The sequence below is a fragment of the Eptatretus burgeri genome, chromosome 10, assembly GCF_056783735.1.
Source record: "Eptatretus burgeri isolate ZD-2024b chromosome 10, Ebu_testis_v1, whole genome shotgun sequence".
NCBI classification, from domain to species: Eukaryota; Metazoa; Chordata; class Myxini; order Myxiniformes; family Myxinidae; genus Eptatretus; species Eptatretus burgeri.
Genome location: NC_140970.1, coordinates 87,964,620 through 87,985,538, shown reverse-complemented (window position 1 = coordinate 87,985,538; position 20,919 = coordinate 87,964,620). Strand labels below are relative to the sequence as shown.

Sequence of the window (20,919 nt, the reverse complement as noted above, 5' to 3'; positions counted from 1 at the left end):
AAAAATTAACTAATATCCCAATATTTATATAACTGGAAGGTAAATTCGTGCACGCTGCATCTTGTTACGAAAAGCCTGTTATTGTTCACACAAGTCACATACCGACTTGCATTCTCGCACTCCCCACCGAGAAGGAACTTTGCGACTTCAGGTCATCACAACTTCGAATCAAAGACTAGCCGATACAAAAGGAAGTAAAGCCAGTTTTCAATCTAAAAGACAAACGTGGACCTACACACAGGGAATGTGATTTACCGGATTCAAATCTGGAAGAATGAGAAGCTAAAATTAAAAAAAAAGTTATCAGGTAAAAACAGATAAACATATTGCCTTTGCCTCAAAATGCCCTTTTGATGCTATATTTAAAGGCACCCCTCCTCCTTGTTCTACGTCATTCATTGTTGACTTTTAATGAGTGTTGGGATACTCTGTGGACGTATGCTTTTGGAAACAATCGCTTAAAAAACGCACAAAACTTGAAAGTAGAATTTAATGAGAATACGTCAATGGATATGCCTCTGCCCACGTTAGATGTCAACCCGCTGTAATATTTAATCTCAGTTAAAGGTCACACAAAAATTAAAAGGTCCTTTGAAAGAGACGAGAGACGAGAGACGAGAGATGAGAGACGAGAGACGAGAGACGAGAGACAGAGACAGAGACAGAGACAGACGAGACAGACAGAGAGACAGAGAGAGAGAGAGAGAGACAGAGAGAGAGACAGAGAGAGAGAGAGAGAGAGAGAGAGAGAGAGAGAGAGAGAGAGAGAGAGAGAGAGAGAGAGAGAGAGACAGAGAGAGAGAGAGACAGAGAGAGAGAGAGAGACAGAGAGAGAGAGAGAGACAGAGAGAGAGAGAGAGAGAGAGAGAGAGACAGAGAGAGACAGAGAGTGACAGGGAGTGTCAGAGAGAGACAGAGAGAGACAGAGAGAGACAGAGAGAGAGACAGGGAGAGAGAGAGAGAGAGAGAGACAGGGAGAGAGAGAGAGAGAGAGAGAGAGGGACAGAGTGAGAGAGAGAGAGACAGAGAGAGAGAGACAGAGACAGAGAGAGACACTAGACATAGAGACAGAGACTAGACATAGAGACAGAGAGATAGAGACAGAGAGACAGAGACTAGACATAGAGACAGAGAGACAGACAGACAGAGAAGAGAGAGAGAGAGAGAAGAGCGAGAGCGAGAGACAGAGACAGACAGAGAGACAGACAGATAGAGAAGAGAGAGCGACAGCGAGACAGAGAGGGACAGAGACAGAGAGAGAGACAGAGAGAGACAGAGAGGCAGACAGAGAAAACAGGAAAAGTAGGAGAGAGACAACAGGAGATGTATCAAACTTGAGTTATGGTCTGCAAAAAGTATTTTCAAAGGGCACTTGACCTTTGACCTGTTCTCTTTAAAATTAAATCAGTTCATTTTTGTATTACACAACACAAGTGTGTCAAGTATAGTTGAAATCTCTTGAGGGTTCTTAAGTTATTGCAGTAACACAGATTTTCAATTAAAGGGCACTTTACCTTCAGCCTTTGACCTTTTCAACTTAAAATTTAAATCAGTTCATCTTTGTATTGCAATGCATAGTTATGCCAGGTTTAGCAAAATCCCTTCAGCAGGTCACAAGTTATCATAACGAAAATCTGCTGCTTTCAGCTAAAGGTCATGTAGCCTTTGACCTTTGCTCCAAAATGTTATCAGTTCATATTTGCATCACAGTACATATCTGGACCAAGTTTGATCAAAATCCCTTTCGCGGTTCACAAGTTATCACGGTAGCTAAAATTGATATTAGATGGACGTCGGGACAGACAACCCAAAAACACAATGCCTTCAGCGTCGGAGGCATAATTTATCTTTTAAAAATTTTTAAACAAAAGTTCATAAAACAGTGATCTCTAATTCATTTCATTGGAATCACTGATGATGAACTGGTTTTACAATGATCTAACACGCATGCAGGGATTTGTACATTTTCATCATGGAGGACAATTATATTAGAAGACAGTATTATCTGTTTTTACAATGATATCTGTTTATTAAATTTACATTGACTTGTATCCACCAAAACTATGGGATTATTCCCCAAGTCAGGAAAAAAGTGAAGTAATCATTACATATAGTGGAACTCACCACCCTTGGGCTGCTTTCAAAAAAAATTGAAATCAGAATTTACAGAAGTCTACCAAACTTTATCAGAACAACTAATACATAACGATGTGGGATCCCTCGAACCAGAACCAGAATATGTGAGCTGTCAAAGGGTCTCAGGCACATTCAGGAGTTATAATATAAATTCGTTATGAGCATCAACAATATCCTCAAAACCTCCCCTTATGTTTTTACTTTAATAACAAAGTTAACTATTATTAATGCAGCCTAGTTTGCGTGAGAAGAAACCAAGCTCATCATTCAGCAATCTTTAATTCACATGGATCATCATCTTCACAAACTTGTGATCACAACTCAAAGTAAACTACAAATGACAAGCTAATATAAAGTGTTGTAGCTAATCCATCACATCAAATTGATTACTCATTCTCAGGTGTTCATCATCATCATTAACATCAGGTGTTCTTCTCTAAATGTCAATAAAACTAAAAGCCAACTTTTCATTCTACATCATACAGATCTATCAGGATTAACTGTTAGCTTAAAACAAAGTTGTTAAAATTTCAGTGGAAAATCACCAGATAATGTGTTTCTGCATAAAGAAGGAAAAACATCGAGTGAAATAATTCACATCATTCTATTTTCATGTAGTGGTATCTGAAGCACAATCAACAAGTACAGAGAAACATCTGTCATTGAAAAACCCAGGACTGGAAGATCTGGAAATCTGTCCAACAAAGATGAGCAACACTTGTAAATATTGGCTCGGTTGTAAAAAGCATTCTTCAGGAAAAATTTGAGGATTCACTTAAATATTTCCTCAAGTTTCCCCTTAAGGACATCCTTAATTTGAGGATGGTGGCATATTCGAATATTCCTAAAGTTTTTCATCAAAACGTTCATGAAAGTCAAGGGAGAATTCTCCCTCATCCCCATTTTCAAACACCAACATTTGAGTTTCCAAATGGTGCTCTTCATGGAAATTGGTCACAAATAAGTAAATTATTGCTACGCAAGATGTCGCTAACGCGTTTTCAGACACCCCCTCAACACGCTTGATGTCTATGATGACATCACCCTTATCTAAAACGCATACCAAGGAATAACTAGAATTACACGAAGGATCTTTGATCCCCAGGAGTCATGCCCACAACAATGTTTTAAATAATTTATTTATAAAATCCATCGAACTGACAATCCTGTAGTATGTAACACGTGAAATCTGGGCCGATGTAAAGGTGTGTTCTGGTGCAGGTATTGCAAGTTCACCTGAACGGGTTAATCTGTGCTGCGAGTGTCGTGTAATTTTAATGGTGCGAACATTTATTACTTTGTGTTCAGGTTATTTAGATACCAAATGTAGCCCCAGGAAAAAAGGGTCAACTGCGTATGTTATAGATAGATTGAACGTGGTGTGTTACTCGGTCCATAACTCATCAATCCCGCATCAAAGAGAAACGTGTGGGGTCTAGTTCGACTCGGGGGGGAGTCACGGTTTGCCCTGTAGGCCCAGGTCATACCCAAACTGAGGGATTCATAACAATTTTTCTACACTACTTATAGTTATATTGTTGTATTTAAACATAAAAGGACTTCACCAACACACATCATGCACCAACTATACAATGTATTGTTTCTCTTGTGCTTGAGAAAAGCCTCCACGAGTGCTTCTGTCTCTGACTGAAACCAGTTTGTAGATCGCTTCACTGCCATCGAGCTTTCGGACGCCTCTTCCCATCCCCAATCTGAATGGTTGCCGAGCATAGCAATGACTGAAGGATTTCCTGAACCATAAGGAAATCCTTCTTTGAGGAATTCCTAAGGGTTGTTTATGCAACAGCCCTTAAGGAAATCCTCACTAAGGAATCACAGTGTACCTTAAGGGAAAGTTTTCCTTAAAGATAAAGGAATTTTATGCAACCGGGCTAATATCCTTAAGGAATAGAGAGAAGACAAGCATTCAACAGACAACAGAACTGGCAGAAGTTTCAGGTATCGTTGTCCTAACATCAACAGTACGAAGATCTCTTTTGAAATCAGGACTAAAAGAATATGTTGCAGGAAGAAAATTTCTGTTAATAAAAAGGGAAACAAGACTAAAATGTGGACAAGAACATAGAAATTGAATGATGGAACAATGATTAAAGGTGTTTTGGACAGATGAGTCAAAGTCTCAGTTATTTGGATCTAATCAAGACAGTTTGTGTGAAATGACCAAAACCTCACTCGCAGACTTCCTTTCCTGTCGCAGTCAACGTGTGGCCCTAAATGGAGTTCTTTCATCCCCTCTTCCTGTCCAGGCTGGAGTGCCTCAAGGGAGCGTTCTGGGCCCTGTTCTTTTTCTGGTTTTCATCAACGATCTCTCCGACTCTCTGGAAAATCCTCTTTATCTCTTTGCTGATGACTCCACCCTCTGCCGTCCCATTTGTCATCCCTCTGACTGGCAAGCAGCAGCTTCTTCTATTACTGCAGATCTGGGTAAAATCACAAACTGGTCCAACACATGAAACATGTCTTTCAATCCGGGGACAAATCTCACACCCTCACTATGTCTCTCCGAAAGGACCGTTTGGCAACCCCCCCCCCCGCCCCCCATCTACTTTCTCAAGAATCCGCTGGAAGAAGTCCTTTCTTTCAAGCTTCTGCATCTCACCATCTGTCATGATCTTTCCTGGGAAAGCCACATTTCATACCTCGCCTCCAAAACCAGTCGCCGACTGGGAATCCTCCGTCATGCAAAGTCCTTCCTCGGCCCACTTGAGCGCCTGAGCACTTACAAAGCTTTCGTCCGCAGCCTGATGGAGTACTGCTCTCCCCTCTGGGCTGGTGCTCGCTCCTGCCTCCCACCTTTCTCGGCTTCATGCTGTGGAAACCAAGGCATTTCGGATCATTGGCATCTCCCGCAATGAGGCTGAGTCTTTGGGCCTCTTACTCTCTCACTGCAGGCTGGTCGGTGGTCTTTCTGTCTTCTACAGTCTCCTCTCCGGTCTCCCCCCCCCCCCGCTGTGTCTGCAATTTTTCCCCACCATATTTCCGCAGGGCGCTCAAGGTCTGCCAACAACCCCCTTCTGGTAAAACTACCAAAATCACGAATCACTTATCTTATCATCCCCCATCCAAATCCTTGATCTTTTGTACTCCCGTTAATCTACCCCAAACCCACCTCCTTCAAATTCCCTACTTTCCTTCCTGAAAGTCCCTGTAATGTCCATCTTGTATACCCCGTGTTCTTGTATATACCTTATATGATCTTTGGAAGAAGTTTGGAGCACCATCTCACAAGTGTTTACAATTATAACAAAATTATTTGAAAGTGACCCGAGAAGAACTTCAATGCAGGTTTTGCAGGAAAAGGGTGGACATACTAGCTATTAGTTTATATCAAGGTATATTTTGAATAAATATGATAAAACAAATAAGATTTTCTTTTTCAGAAGTATGTATTTGCATTGAACACAAAGTTTTAGTTTCCTTGTGCATCAGAGTAGAGAAGTGCAAAATGTCTAAGACTTCCGGATGCCTCTTCCCATTTCCAATCTGAATGGTTGCCGAGCATAGCAATGACTCTGAAGGATTTCCTGAACCGTAAGGAAAAAAAAAATGTCCAAGACTTTTGCACAGCAGCATATATCGGAACAAAATTGTGTCAAATACCATGTATTGTTTTTAAATATATTTATACGAGTCACTTTCAAGTACTACAAAGAGTCCTGTTTTAATGAACACTCGATACAGCCATCGAGCCATTTCAGAAAAATTAAGTAAAACTCTCCACTATATGGTGGGCTTGTTAAGGACAAACGGGAACTGCATGTCGACCGGACAATAAAAAATGCAAAAATATACCTATTTATTTTATTTTGGGGAAATGCAAAAGCAGTCTGCAATTATTTTTGGGAGGAGTGGGAGGGGAGAGGGAAAGTGGTTGGGGGAGGGTGGTGGGGTTTGGGGAGAGGATGGGGTCTCAATATAAAATTTTCATTTGTCATTATAACGAGCTGCACTCTATATCTAGGACATACCCGGGTCTTTGGGTCAATGTACAACTTTGTATAAAATAACTGGTCGTCGTCTTCATCTTGCAAGTTCCATTTCTGTAGAAGGAGGTGCAAATCAAATGCATCTCCGATAAAACCTTCGGGTGTAGTGGGGAATAAGGAGGCAGGGGCAAGATATAATCAGTCTGAGCTCATAAAATGAAACAATAGCGGTAATCAAGGAGGTAAAGTATCAAATTCAATTTTCAATTTGATCACTATAATAAGAAGGCAAGCATGGAGGCAGGGAATAGAAGATGGTAGGGGAGGGTTGGGGGCAGAAAAAGGTAGACAATGGTGGATTATTTATTTAATGGGGGACTATTTGGACAAAGGTCTTTGATAGGGTGTCAAATATAATAGTGGAAACGTTAATCAAAAAAATAAAATTGCACCCAAAATGCCATATATCACAATTAGGGGAGGATTTTGGCTCGAAGACGAGGTGCAAACGTTTTTCCTACCTCTCCCGTGAAGCAACCTGGCAATATGTAACTTTCAAAATGATGTATTCCGCCCCAGAGAGCTCGGTGCATATGGACAGAAACCCCAGGAAACATCAGCGTTCAGGGTATCATAAGGTATATGGTGTGTCGGAGATACGTATTGGTTCACGAGTCAGTAAGTGACCACTATATTCGTTATGGATGGGTGTGTGTCTGTTGGGTAGTCGATCTAGTCGAAAAAAAAAAACATTTTTGAGATTTGTTCTACCCTTATTATCAGTATTTAAAATGGGGATTTCAGTTAATACAATGGCGATTTCGATGAAACTTGGTTGGTAGGTTCATACCATGACCTAGTTGTGTGCAAATGAGAACCGTTGCTATGGACACAACCGTTGCCGAGCAAAGGGACTTTGAAATTTTTGAAAAATCATAAAAAATTTATTTTTTCGAAAATATAAAATCTGGCCATGAGCGACTGTGGGCAGGCAGTAGATTCAGCCATATTGTCAAAAATTTCCAGCCGGATCCTATGAAAGCTGTCGGAGAAGATAGACTTTGAATGAACCCTGGTCGAAAACAATAAAAAAACGAAGTTCGTTATATCTCAGAGACTATGTCAGATATACATGAAACTGGTATGGTAGGTTCATGGTATGTCCAAGTTATGTGTGAGAAATAACCGTTGCTATGGACCCCTCCGTTGCCGAGCAAGGCCGAAAAACCTCTAAATGTGGGGGTAATTTAACGAAAAAACAATCTGCAGCATTAACCCTTGAAGCTCGAATCATGAATTTTCTTGTGCTTAATCCTCAGGTCATCCTCCATCGAACGGACCCATCGCATCAGGTTCTATTGGGTTGGCGACTACCCATGTCCGCCTACCGGCTTGTCTGTCTGTCTGAATGTCTGTCCCGAGCATAGCTCCATGGGTTTTGATCCGATCCTGATAAAATTTTGGTGGTAGGTTTATATCATGATCTAGTTGTGTTTTCTGAAAATGGGCATGGTGTGCCATTATGGGCGGAGCCACGCCCAAAAAACATGTGTTTTTAGGGGGTAGCCAATTTCAATTTGCATCTTCTCCTCGGGGGTTTGTCGAATCCGACAGGGGTTTCGGTATTTGGTTAGCCCAATGCCACCGGCATAGCCCCACGGAGCTCGATTTTTCATTTTTATCCCAAGGTCAAGGTCACAATGTCACGAACTTAGAAAATTGCGAATTTTGACATAAAAAATTTTCTTCTCCGAGGGGTTTGTCGAATCTGGCAGGGGTTTCGGTATTTGGTTAGGCCAATGGCACCTGCATAGCTCCTCGGAGCTCGATTTTTCATTTTTGTCCCAAGGTCAAGGTCACAAGGTCACGAACTTAGAAAATTGTCGAATCTGGCAGGGGTTTCGGTATTTGGTTAGCCCAATGGCACCTGCATAGCCCCTCGGAGCTCAATTTTTCATTTTTGTCCCAAGGTCAAGGTCACAAGGTCACAAACTTAGAAAATTGTTGAATCTGGCAGGGGTTTTCGGTATTTGGTTAGCCCAATGGCACCTGCATAGCCCCAAGGAGCTCAATTTTTCATTTTCGTCCCAAAGTCAAGGTCACAAGGTCACGAACTTAGAAAATTTCGAATTTTGACATAAAAATCATACGACTGCCCAAACTTTGAGAGCGAGGATGACAATATTTTTTATGCATAATCTTGAGGTCCTTCCCCACCTAAAGTCTTGAAACCATTTTGCTCTATCTCAAACACCTTGCCCGTGGCGCCCCCTTCAATTTTGTTTTTACGCCAATTTCATCAAAGTATGGATAATCCGAGGAGTGCGAAATGCCATATAGCCTATATGATGTCATATTGTTCCTGGAATGTTCCAGAGGAAGTTTTGCACCAAAGGGCATAATTCTTGACCTTTGACCTTTAAAGTTCACAAAGGTCAAATTTTCAAAGTTGTGGGAATCGAACTGGGTTTTCGACCTTCTTCGACGAACTAACTCCATTAAGCTATAGCACGTATCCTGTTTCCTTATTTTAATGTCCACAACATTGTTTTGTGACCTTTAAAGGTTATGCAAAGGTCAAATTTTTAAAGTTGTTGAACGAAACCAGGTTTTCGACATTTTGCAGCTAGCTCATAGTCCAGCAGCCATTTCTCATACGAGGCCAAATAAGGAAATTCGTTCAACACCCCCCTACAGAAAAGGTTTGACTTGACAGGGTGGTAGAATAGACCCTATAGAACACCTCCAGGTAGTATGTGGTTTCAAATTGTGGTATCATTAAAATTCTACATACCAAGGGTACTTACCAAGAGGGTCACTGTGGGCTAGCAAAATTTAGGGGGAGGGGTAACGTAAACGTGAATATCTTTGTCTAGACTCAACCTATTTTCAATAACGAGGTATCATTGGCTTCCTATTATAATTCTCTATCAGAGTATGTACAGTGGTTTGAAAATGGCCTTTGCCATGGCATCACCAAAGCTAAAATATCACACTAATTCAAACTTTCTGACATCTTTAATTGTGTTTTCATATGAAGGTGAACGGTGTTTCTCAGTTACTACTGGTATGTATACATTTTGGAAATCAAATGCTTAAGAAAGTATTGTTCTGCAGAAATTCATATACATACAGAGGCACGCATAAAGAAAACTGCAACTGTTATTTTTAGCGTTAGTCTTTTACTAGTGTATAGCAACACGGAAGCACATACTGTGCATCAGAGCCGAGCATAATAGTTGTCTTTGGCAACACGGAAGTACATTAGTGAAAGCCGAGTATAATAGTTGTCTCTGGCAGCACGGAAGTTACTCATTCATCATAGTTGATGATAATAGTTATCATGGTCGACACTGGGAGCTGTGCATGACAACACAGAAGCACATCAGTGAGAGCGAATCATAATAGTTGTGCATGGTTGCACGGAAGCTCATTCGTCAGAGCGGTTTGTAATATTTGCGTCTGGCAACAAGGAATCACATTCGCCATGGAAGCATGAAGATGTCATCTGTTGTAACTTTTAGTCAGCGTCTTCTTCACCACTGGATTCAAAGATTGTTCTTGGATTTTCACAAGTTTCTTCGGCCATACGTGCACATGCTTCTGTGCATGGCATGTGGTTGGTTCTGCATGTGCAGTCGGCTCGGCGACATAGAGACTTCTTGCAGTGACAGACAGTCAGCTCCGGAAGACCCCGTGGTGCTGGATCTTTGGTCATGAGCACCGGCTGCAGGGCACCGTCCTGAATTTTCCAGCCATGTCCAGCTGCTGGTGGAAGGCTCTGTGTAGGCTCCAATGCTCTCTTCCATACATAGGCCTGGTAATTTCCTCGCTTCATATGTTGCTGTAAGCTGTCGAATGTAGGGGGGAGATTTTCATTTCTTTGTCCCTTTTGACAGAACTGCCAGTACCTCACATTGTTCACTTTCCTCCCAGCCCCCTTGGTTGTTGAGTACATTGCACATATGAAGGCTTCGCATGCTTCTGAAGTGCTGTTGCTGAGCTCGGGTTCTTCTCCAAGCTGTCCCAGACTGGTCTGATGCTCTTTACTGTCAAGTAAGACATTGAAACCCTTTTTCTTGCCGAGTCCTGAGAGTGCACTGTTTGAATCGCACCCAGTGACTGTCTGGAAGCCGAGTAAAGCATTACACAGCTCAGGTCCTCGTTTGTGTGCCAAGCTGTGGATAGGAATATACCGAGCTTTATCCTCGATTCCAGTCTGAAACCACAGCTCCCGACACTGGAGTTTTCTGCAGTGTGTGGTGCAGAGGACAGTCACATCTGTGTCAGGTGATTGAATCACAATCCTGTTGTGATAATTAATGAGGCATGTTTTGCATGTAGCAATATTCGTGTGTCTGCCTCTTCATGATCTGACTTGAGGGGAACCGGTTCTTCGCAGTGCCCTCTGATGACTAGCACAGACTTCTGCGGGTTCTTAAAACCACCACCGATGACGAGGTGTTGACCATCAAGCAGAGTGTCTACCCCCATGTGGCACCATGTGTCTGCCAAGAAGGCACACAAGTTGACTTTGTTTTCTACATTTCCAATGTATTTGATCCACTGCTTTGGAATAGGAGTGGCTGGCCCTTGGATTGTCACCTCTCAGGCTGCAGATGTTCCTCGTTTCTCTCGCTCCCCAGCTTTGATTGAGAGGCTGGAGTACCGGTCGAAGAAAACATCAACCCGCTGACAACCATTCCGACGTAGAGGGGCAGTAACCAGGCTGTACCTCTTGTGGTTGTACAGTTGAATGAATATCGACATTTCTGTACATATTCTGAAAGAGAATTATAATACCTCAATATTGAAAATCGGTTGAGTCTCGACAAAGATATTCACGTTTACGTTACCCCTCCCCTAAACTTTGCTAGCCCACAGTGACCCTCTTGGTAAGTACCCTTGGTATGTATAATGGCCTGTAGAATTTTAATGATACCACAATTTGAAACCACGTACTACCTGGAGGTGTTCTATAGGGCCTATTCTACCACCCTGTCAAGTCAAACCTTTTCTGTAGGGAGTGTTGAACTATTTCATTTTTTTCAGGTCTTTGCTCCTGGACTATAATAACCTGTCACTCGTACCACATCATGTTGATCATTTTTATAACTTGGTCAAATATTCTCACATTGTCTCATCCTTGACTTCTGAAACAATCTACATTGTCAAATACCGCTCGTGAACAATCGTCGTCTTCAGACTTGTTGTTACTTAAAATGGCTCACATTTTCTGAAATTCTGAATAAATCACATTTTTTTCACATAAATGGCTCACATTTTCTCACATAGCTTCTGAAATAAACTGAAAATACTTGGAAAAGTATCTGAGAGAAAGAGCTGTGCCTCTGCACAACGAAAGACTTGGAGAACTTTCACAGCTCACCGATCGGGAAGCTGCTCGTACTGTAAACTCCCGACAATGTGGAGCGGTGCAAGGCCAGAGTGGACGGGTGCTTGTGGAGACAGATCACTACCAGTGAATGGAATGTTTATCAGGATGATGTGCTTTTGGATGTGCCGTGTCTGTTTAACATGATTAATTATTTACGATCAATCACGTTGGGAGGGGGAACTACGGGAGCCGTTTTGATTGTTATAGTTCGTTTGGTTCTGGGACAACTTGAGAAATTATATAAGATTTTTGCATCTGTTGCTAAAAGTTGAAGCGTGCATGCTTTCACTGTGGCTGATAATTGTATTAACAGGAAATCTTCGGAAATCAACACCTCTCGGTCTCATCCACATATATGTCTCATGTTTCCAATAGCTCTCGCGATTCCGATTTTCATTCAGGAACAGAACAATTATGGTTAAACATTTTGAAATAGCCACTCTCGTATAAATGCTGAAAATTATGTCTTGAAGACCGTTTTGATCACAGATTTTGCGCTAGTTCGCAACGACAGGTTAAAAGTGTCCAGCGAGCCGAACCGAGTCAGTGTAAAAATAAAAAACACACACACACACACACACACACACACACACACACACACACACACACACACACACACACACACACACACACACACACACACACACACACACAGTCATGTATTGTGAGATCAGATGGGCATTAGTGATGCTCCCACATGTGCATGGGGCTGGGGGAGCGCTGATGGATGGAATCGCCAACCCTCTGTCTTGCAGCCAAGGGGAGACCATGAAACTGAAAGCCAACCAGGCCTGAACCAGAATCCTTTATGTCTCTTTTTCATCGACCTTATTTTTGCAACTTTCCATTTGTTTTTTTAACACCTCCCCTCCCGTCCCTTAGCTACATGTCTAAAAGTGTCAAAGTGTCGGCCTCAGGCGGATAGTGCTGTGGCCGGTGTACGTGTGTTAAGGGGATAGCATCATTTCAGTAAAGGGTTGCGTGCATTTATTTTGCCCATGCTGTTTGTGAATGATTATTTCATTAAAGCTTGCAAAAGGAAGCCATTGTTTCCACTGAGCTCGCACCACAGAATAAACATCCTGCACGTAGGAAACTGGCCTGAGAGCAGAAAAGGGGCACGTCGTCGCCAGCTACCAAAGGGTGCCTTTGCCCCCTGTTTCCCTGCATAATTGTGCAAGCTTACAAAACCACTGAGAGTCGCTGACATCACCACCTGTAACACATGTAATCAGGAGTGACATTTAGACCCTGGTTCGTAACAATTATACATATATATTGTTGCGGTTCTGAAAACCACATGCCTCTAAGGCAATGGCATCTATCATACAGTGATCCCCAGGCAGTTATTTCATTAGTATACGTGCAGTTAGACCTTTCCCTCATGTGTAATGGGTCGACTGGGACGAAGTGCGTTGTGTGGGTCTCAAAGTTAGGTCTGATTATATTTCTAACTTCCTTTCCGCCATCAGCGAGGCCACTGTGCATGGTACGTATGAATGCCCTTGCGGAGACCAAAAGAAGCATCAAACACACGATGGAAAAACCCTCCACGACAAGAATAATGCGTCTTGGGGAATAGTAGAACCATACATTAAATCTTTTCTTTTCAACCCAAATCTGCATCTAATAATTATAGCCAATCCTTTCCTTCAATCCATGACACAGATCGGGGCCAACACCACGCTCAGGCAGCTGCCTGTGAGGATCACCACTGTGATAAATAACCGCATGCACGATAGCGAAATCGCACGTAGCCCCGTGATATTTACCATTGCACTGTACGGGACACGCATGGTGCACATCTTTGTTCGGGTCTGCACAATGATTACAACAGCGTCTTACTATCGATCTTCATTCGCCACCGCAGCCACCAATATCTACCGCGGACGGTGGGGATCTTCTCGCACCTCCGCCTCGATGCAGCTGCCACCAAGTAGAGGCATGCTGTACGGCCCGGATCGCTCGGGCCGCATGGTGTACAAATGGGACAAGCACATCGATCAGCAGCAACCGCAGCATGCTGGGTAGCATGACATGGAGCGGGCACATTGACCGGTGTGGCCCTTGGCCTCACCGAGAGCAGGGCTCGGGAGTTCGGTGCAAGGCGATTCATGTCACAGTGTTCGAAGCAAGACAATTCCACAGCTCGGCAATGTCTCACTGGATGTAAAATAAGGCTGCTTCCAGCGGTGGCGGCCAGGTCGCGCAGTGGCCGGGGTCCAATGGGAGCACCCGATTCAGGTGACGACACATAGCTTCGGGTTGTCGCCCCACTCTGCACCGCCGGACCTATAAAGGATGGATCGCAAAGCCGTCCGTAGTCGTCCTCATCCTCTGTCTGGCCTTGGATCGATCTCTGCATATGCCTGCTGCTCCGTAAGTCCCATCTGCCACTCCACCCATTCGCTCTCAATCTCCACCTTCCTATCTCTGGAATCCCTACATTCGCCATCTGGATCCACCTACTCCATCTGCCTGTTTCTCGACCTTTGACTTTGCGTGCTGACTCCGCCTTCTCCACCCATCTGCCTGACTCCGCCTTCTCTACCCACTCGCCGCTGGCTCCACCTACTGCCCTCCCTCCTGACGGTCTCACCCATTCTCTGGATCAGCGCAGACGCTGCGCCGGCGCCGCAGCCAAACAGGAGACGCGCCAACTCTCAAGGAGGGATCGTTCAGCGGAGCGTCCCCCCAAAACGTACTGGGCAGTGCAGTCAGTCAACCATGTAAGGTATTAATGAGACGGTAAGCCTCATCTCCTCTCCTTTCTTCTAATTTATTCCTCTTTATCGGGTTTTGCTCGTGTGTGTGTATGTGTATGTGTATGTGTATGTGTATGTGTATGTGTATGTGTATGTGTATGTGTATGTGTATGTGTATGTGTATGTGTATGTGTATGTGTATGTGTATGTGTATGTGTATGTGTATGTGTATGTGTATGTGTATGTGTGTGTGTATGTGTGTGTGTGTGTGTGTGTGTGTGTGTGTGTGTGTGTGTGTGTGTGTGTGTGTGTGTGTGTGTGTGTGTGTGTGTGTGTGTGTGTGTGTGTGTGTGTGTGTGTGTGCGCGCGCGTGCATGTGCGTGTCATGGCGCCAGTTCTAGCTTGAAGTTAAGATTGCAGAAGATAAACTGGTAAAATTCTGCTCTGTGTCTGCTTTGTAAGTTGCTCATTTTGTTGTCACACCACACATTTCTTTCTATCCCTGCTTTACGTACAACAATAAACGGCATTCCCTGTGCCACATGCTTTTCCTCGCCTGCCTGTTAATAAATGGTTATGATTATGTAGAAATGTTCCCAGCTCATTTATGTCTTTTCTCTCATTGATACAGCATGGTCCGTATCCTAGCAGAGCCAGGAATTTATGCCCAACGATCCGTTCTTTAGGCCGTTACGTCCTTGGCAGTGTCGCTCGGCTGCATCTGATCCGGTAAGATGACCTGGTTCAGACAAGGCATACTGAAGGCGTGTCCCCCGATAATTAGGTCACGCGATTGTATTTAGGTAACCGGTTAAACCTTGAACAAAGGACCCAAAGTCACATGGTTGAGTTATTGGCGTTCACGGTCGATTAGCGACCCGCCACGTCACGGAGTTATCCGTGTGCGACAGCCTGCGATTCCAGAGTCTGGTGGGAACCCGAGATAGCTCCCCCCCCCTGCCCCCCTCCCTCGTGGTATTCTCACCCCGACCCCTGTCTGCAACAATATATATATATATATATATATATATATATATATATATATATATATATATATATATATATATATATATATATATCCACATCTTTTCTGGATCCTTCACTGAGCTGGTCACCTTTGACAGTCATTAATATGGGTAGTGCAGAAGCTTTTCGTCCAGTCAGGCTAAGCACATCACGAAAGCGGGTGGCACACAATTACACCGTGGGATATTTAACATCCACTAATAAATGCTAACAGATGGGACAGCCAGCAATCAATATCACATCCAATAGACGTGCGCTCATCGATGCAACATCCTGCATGCAAAGGACCAGGATGATAGTTTGATGTTGAGTTGGTAATCAAAGCAAGATTAATCTCAGAGTTTGCTGCCTACTCGTATCTCCAAGCTGGTCACCAAAGCTGACAGCTTATAAGGATGGCTTTGTACACAGTTACAAGCTGAGAATGTCAGAGGAAGGACTTGGCCTTTCAGAGAATTCCAAGGATGATGTGTCCTCAGCTCATAGTATACAAAGTGTCGTGGAATACGACTCCCCACTATGGATCGGTGTTGCTGCTGCTGCTTCCCATATTGCCCCCCCCCAACCCCCACATTATTGCCCTAGAACCTAAGGCCCTTCATGTCAGGAAGCTGAGTCTCAAGATCTGCCTCTTACTCACTGGAGGAAGGTTGGTGACCTTGTGGTTTTTAAATATTTTGGCTATTTTCTCGTTTGTCTCCTCCTGCCCTCTCATCTCTCTGCCCAACCCTTGCCCCTCAAGGTTGCATACGTCCTGCGAGAAACCTTTTACTTGTAACTGTTCTAAAGTCTAAATAATGCTCACTTCCATTTTGTCATACCCCTCTTCTCTCACCTGTGGAACCATCTTCCTGAATCCATCGTCTCAAGCTCTTCCCAACAGGATTTCAAGCATGCTTCCCACCACCACCTCATGGTCTCTTCCCCCCATTTCCACGACCGAGTTTTACTCCATCCATCGATGTAGTAAAGCCATACATAGTGCATCTGTTTGTTGCTATCCTGTTGTTTTCCCTTTGCTCCAATTTGTCTTCCCATTGTCTGCTGCTGTTGTACTCTTCCGTGAGCCCCAATACATATATATATATATATATATATATATATATATATATATATATATATATATATATATATATATATATATATATATATATATATATATATATATAACAAACTCTCTGCCCCTACTCAAATAATTTGTGGCATTTTAAAAATTGATCAGCAATTTGTAATCATAATCATGCATATTAAAGATGAAGAAGAATTGGGAAAGAAAGTGTCTGGGGTTTTTTTTTTTTCTTTCATTTTTCGAACAGTTCAGCAAAGGGCTATGCCGTAAAAGTAATAATTGGCGACATTGATTCATGACTTCAAGAGAAGTGGAGGAACGTTGAATTCCACAAAATGTGGGAGAGCTATTTTAGCAATCTTGCGGAAAAAAAAAATATTTATGGAAAGGCTATTGCCCTGCAAAAACCCTATTGATGGGTTCCTTGCAGGGTATGGAGTAAAGACCAAAGGAAATAAATGTGATAATTCTTCTCAACAAACAACTACTGATTAAATATCCTGGGAATATGCTGGGAATTTTGACCCCCAACCTCCTTAAGAGTGTCTTACATTTAAAACTACGTCATCACGTATTTCGTTTAGTTATTATCAATGGTAAGGGTCAAGGTCTGCACACTTACATTGCCTAAAGTGTGACATAATGACGCGTAATTATAACTTTACCATAAGGTAGATAAAGGACTGTTGTTGTAGCCACCGTGATGTATGCCATGCAGGCCTACACACCTCCTGAGTTGAGGAAACGCTTTCCGATGCGTACAACTGGGTACTTGTCGGCCAGCCGGCGATCAGGCCATATTAGGCCTTCGGCTGCAAACACTATACGGTGGCCGGTTTGATGGAACTTGGTGAGCAGCTCCTCAGGTCCACTTGCAAATATCACATCATAGCTGCGAGGTGAGGGAGAAATGTTTGAAGAAGGTGTTATGGAAAGAATGTGGGAGGAATAAAATGCACAATTCACCAAGAATTTGTACCGCGAAGGGTGTACTTTGAGCAAAATACATGTGCATGGCCAAAACTACGCCTTGGGATAACCACGGCATTTCCTCCCGGCATGAAAACAAGCTTGTGACAGTGCGACGTAATTTTACCCATCGTACGTCTGTCACCAACCACATCTCCCTCCGATTGTACGTCGTATTGCAGCACGTCATGCTAGTTATTCAGCTAACCCGAAGCAGGGAATTTGGCCAGGATACCAGCTCACGATTCTCTACTCATTTCAAACAACACAGATACAGTCCATGAGTCAGACAACATTTGACGACCAAATGGAGGGTAAAATGCCTCCATGATTTTAAGTTAGCCTGATATTTAAATTTTATTGAATCCTGTGCTTCCTATGGGAGAAGCCGGGGGGGGGAGGGTCGTAATGTTATTATCTTTACGATTATTAATACCATAGCAGAGTACCCACCCGAAGGGTGATCTTGTCCCAAGATTGCAATGTTATTCTGAGTTCTGACACATTGCTTTATTTGGGTGGTGTATAGGAAACAGTGCTGCCTCAAATTGCTCCAAAAAATAAAATTAACCCAGGTTACGTATATGAAGCAAAAACATGCGTATTGCTTTTGTGCATATATAAAACCTCGTGGTTATATAGGTCAGATAATTCCAATTACACCCACCACCCCCCCCCCCCAACCCAAGGAAGAAAGTGCCAAGATGGCAAAAAAAACATTTTTTTTCAAAACTTGATGGAATCAAACAAAACTTGCACAGGCACAACTTCAGGGTGCCCTCATGAATCCCTGAAGTTTCAGCTTCTAAGGTCAAATCCTCTCGGGTGAGTACTTGATACATCCATACGTACATACAACATACACGTAGTCAAAAAAAAAACAAAAGGAAACCCCAATTTAAAGTCACTTAATAGGACGTCGGGGCACCACTCGCGGCCGGTACGGCCTGAATGCACCGTGGCAGAGAGTCCACCAGCATCTGGAATTCTGCAGGAGGGATATGCTGCACCATTCTTCAATGAGAAAGTCAATCAACTCACACCTGTTTTATGGAGGTGGACAACGCCGTCTCAGAATATCCCATAAATGCTCGATTGGGTTCAGATCTGGTGACTGAAGGCCATGGGGTATGTATAACTGTCGTACTCATCAAACCATTGGGTGAACGCATATGCTCTGTGGATGGGGGCACGTCACCTCTTGCAGCCATGCTAGCCATAATTATCGGCAACCAGGCCTGTGTAGCATTTTTATACATGACCCTAAGCATGCTGCGACATGATTTACTTAATTAACACTTGGGCCACACCTGTGTGGATGCCGTTGCTTGGTGTCCATCATTTACCCATGCGTTTCCATTTCTTGTCCACAACCTGGGCTTTCCCTCCATTATATAAATCGACATCTTGCTCCGCTTCAATTGGTCCACGGGTACACAGTCTCTATCACTCATCAATGTAATGGGTCGAGTGCATGCAAAATTTTGGACAGTCAAGTATGATCGGTTTATATAGTTGTTTATTTGAGTGCAACCCCATAGAAAAATAATTAGACAATTACCGGTAGTTTGTATGTTGTGGTGTGGATTATTGATCAACTCTTTTTTTTTTCATATTGTTCATATCTTGAAGAAATTATGTTCCAAATTCACAGTTTTTAACGATCATATCTCACTGTAGGTTTACAGAAAGAGACGAAATAGAAAAAAAAAAAAGTCATTAATTTAGTCACCCTTAATTTGAATCTGCTGTATCCTGGTGTGGCTCTTCATCACCCTCTTCGATGTTGGAGCAGATCAGCAACTTGCAGACTGTTGTGCATTTAAGACCATTCAAAATGCCCGCGTCAACACGCTCGAGCACACCTGCATGATATTTGACTAAAGACGACTTCTGCGTCTGGAGAACCTGTCATCCATTTGATAACATCGATTTCATTCTTCGTTTGACAACTTGCAATCATGTCCTTCAGCTGGTCTGGAATGTCAGAAGAATTTAAGGCTCTGTTTCCAGATGGCAGACAGATCGTTTGCTTGAAGGGTGTGCTGCAGAAGTGTCTTCACATGGTGGCAGCTGATCAGACCCAACATCCCCTCTTCTACCATGGAACAAGGTATCGCAGGTCACTCACTTTGTCTGCCTTGGTATTGCTGCAGTAAAGTTGACAAATCAATTATCGGATGATGTTGAAAGTGTTAAACACTTCTCGGAAGTTCGCAGCTCGTACCAAGAGATGCAAATGCTTTCCTGAACTTTTGACCTGGAAGACGAATTTTCAGAGCTTTCAGCTTTCCCTGACCAACCAGTGCACTGTGGAATTTAAAGCTGTTAAAATTGTGACGACACCGGAGTACAAGGTCTGTTGCTTTCACGTCACAGGTAGGTCGGTGGTCTTCTTTTATTTGTTGTTAAATAACCTCTTTTGCAATATTGCTCCCTCTGCTCTCTGCTCTCCATTTCTGCAAATTTGTCCAAACGGATTTGTCCAATTGTTCTCCAGTAGATCAACCAATGATGCAACATCAGCCTCGACCCTCTGAATGTGGGGCTGCTCAAGATCTTCACGAGTGAGCTCAGGAGAATGGACTGACATTTGTTCATGCAGTTGTCTTGATGCTCAGCTGTGAGATAATAGCATGATTATGGTTCCTGGTTCGAGTCTCAAGTCACATGTCCCTCCAACAGTTTGAGTGTCTTTGTTCAGTTTCTTCAGTGGTTTGATTCACAGCAATTCTATCACCACCACCTCTTATCATCCCCCATCAAAATCCTCGATCTTTTCTACCCCCGATAATCCACCCAAACCCACCTCCTTCAAATTCCCTGCTTTCTTTCCTGATAGTCCCTGCAATGTCCATCTTCTATTCCCCATGTTCCCCGCCCCATCCCTCTCCCTTCCACAGATCTCCTAATGTCTCTGTTCCCCACTGTTTTGTCCTTCCCACTCCCTTCCCTCTCGTCTCATGTCCCCCCTTGCTGTGCGTTGCGTGTTAGCTCTCACACAAACCTCAACAAGGTATACAAAAAAAAAAAATTATAAAAGGATTTGCTTGCATGAATCTCCAGTTTTGAAAATGACTCCTCCTCAACAAACAACGAATCTCTTATTTTGAAAATGATCATACAAGTCTGAACAGGTCTCTTTTAATCATGTCATCTGGACATAATATACAGGAAGATACTCAGCATTGTCGGTTTTGTCCATGGCAAAGCACCTTTGGCCCATGTCTCAAATGCAGGATAGATGAAGGTGCCAGTCATCCAATGTGTCATCACGAAGTAGTCCAATCGGGATCTCGACCATATCAACGCAAGTCATCCAAAACACGACAAGTGGACCCCTCTTACTGCACAAGACTTTCAGGCAAGTGATGAACAAGTCACTAACTTTCTTGCACGATTCATTCTTCATGCAGCTTCGTGTGTTGCACGTCGTGTGTTCTGATGAAGTTCACATGCTGTGCAAATAGCATCATTCAGCGTTGGAAGATCTTCATGATGGTTGGTCTTTAGCAATTCCATAAAGCCAGCTCAGATTATCAGACTAACCTCATCAATACATTGGACTGCTCGGTTGTACCGCTTTCCTTCCAGAACATTGTCAATTGACCCATCAGCAATGACTTCAGATCATGAAGCCCAGCATCACCAAACATCTTTCCGACTGTC

At 43.2% G+C, this 20,919-nt stretch overlaps 1 protein-coding gene across 1 annotated transcript in view; it reads right to left on the bottom strand.

Moving 5' to 3' along the window:
• LOC147019038 (procollagen-lysine,2-oxoglutarate 5-dioxygenase 2-like) overlaps positions 1-20,919 on the bottom strand; it is an 87,478-nt gene that overhangs the window by 40,730 nt on the left and 25,829 nt on the right. The window contains exons 6-7 of the mRNA XM_085899224.1: positions 17,010-17,173; positions 6,126-6,238 (exon numbers count right to left, since the gene is read on the bottom strand). Coding sequence (XP_085755350.1) covers positions 6,126-6,238; positions 17,010-17,173 — 277 coding nt within the window. The remainder of the gene's footprint in view (positions 1-6,125; positions 6,239-17,009; positions 17,174-20,919) is intronic.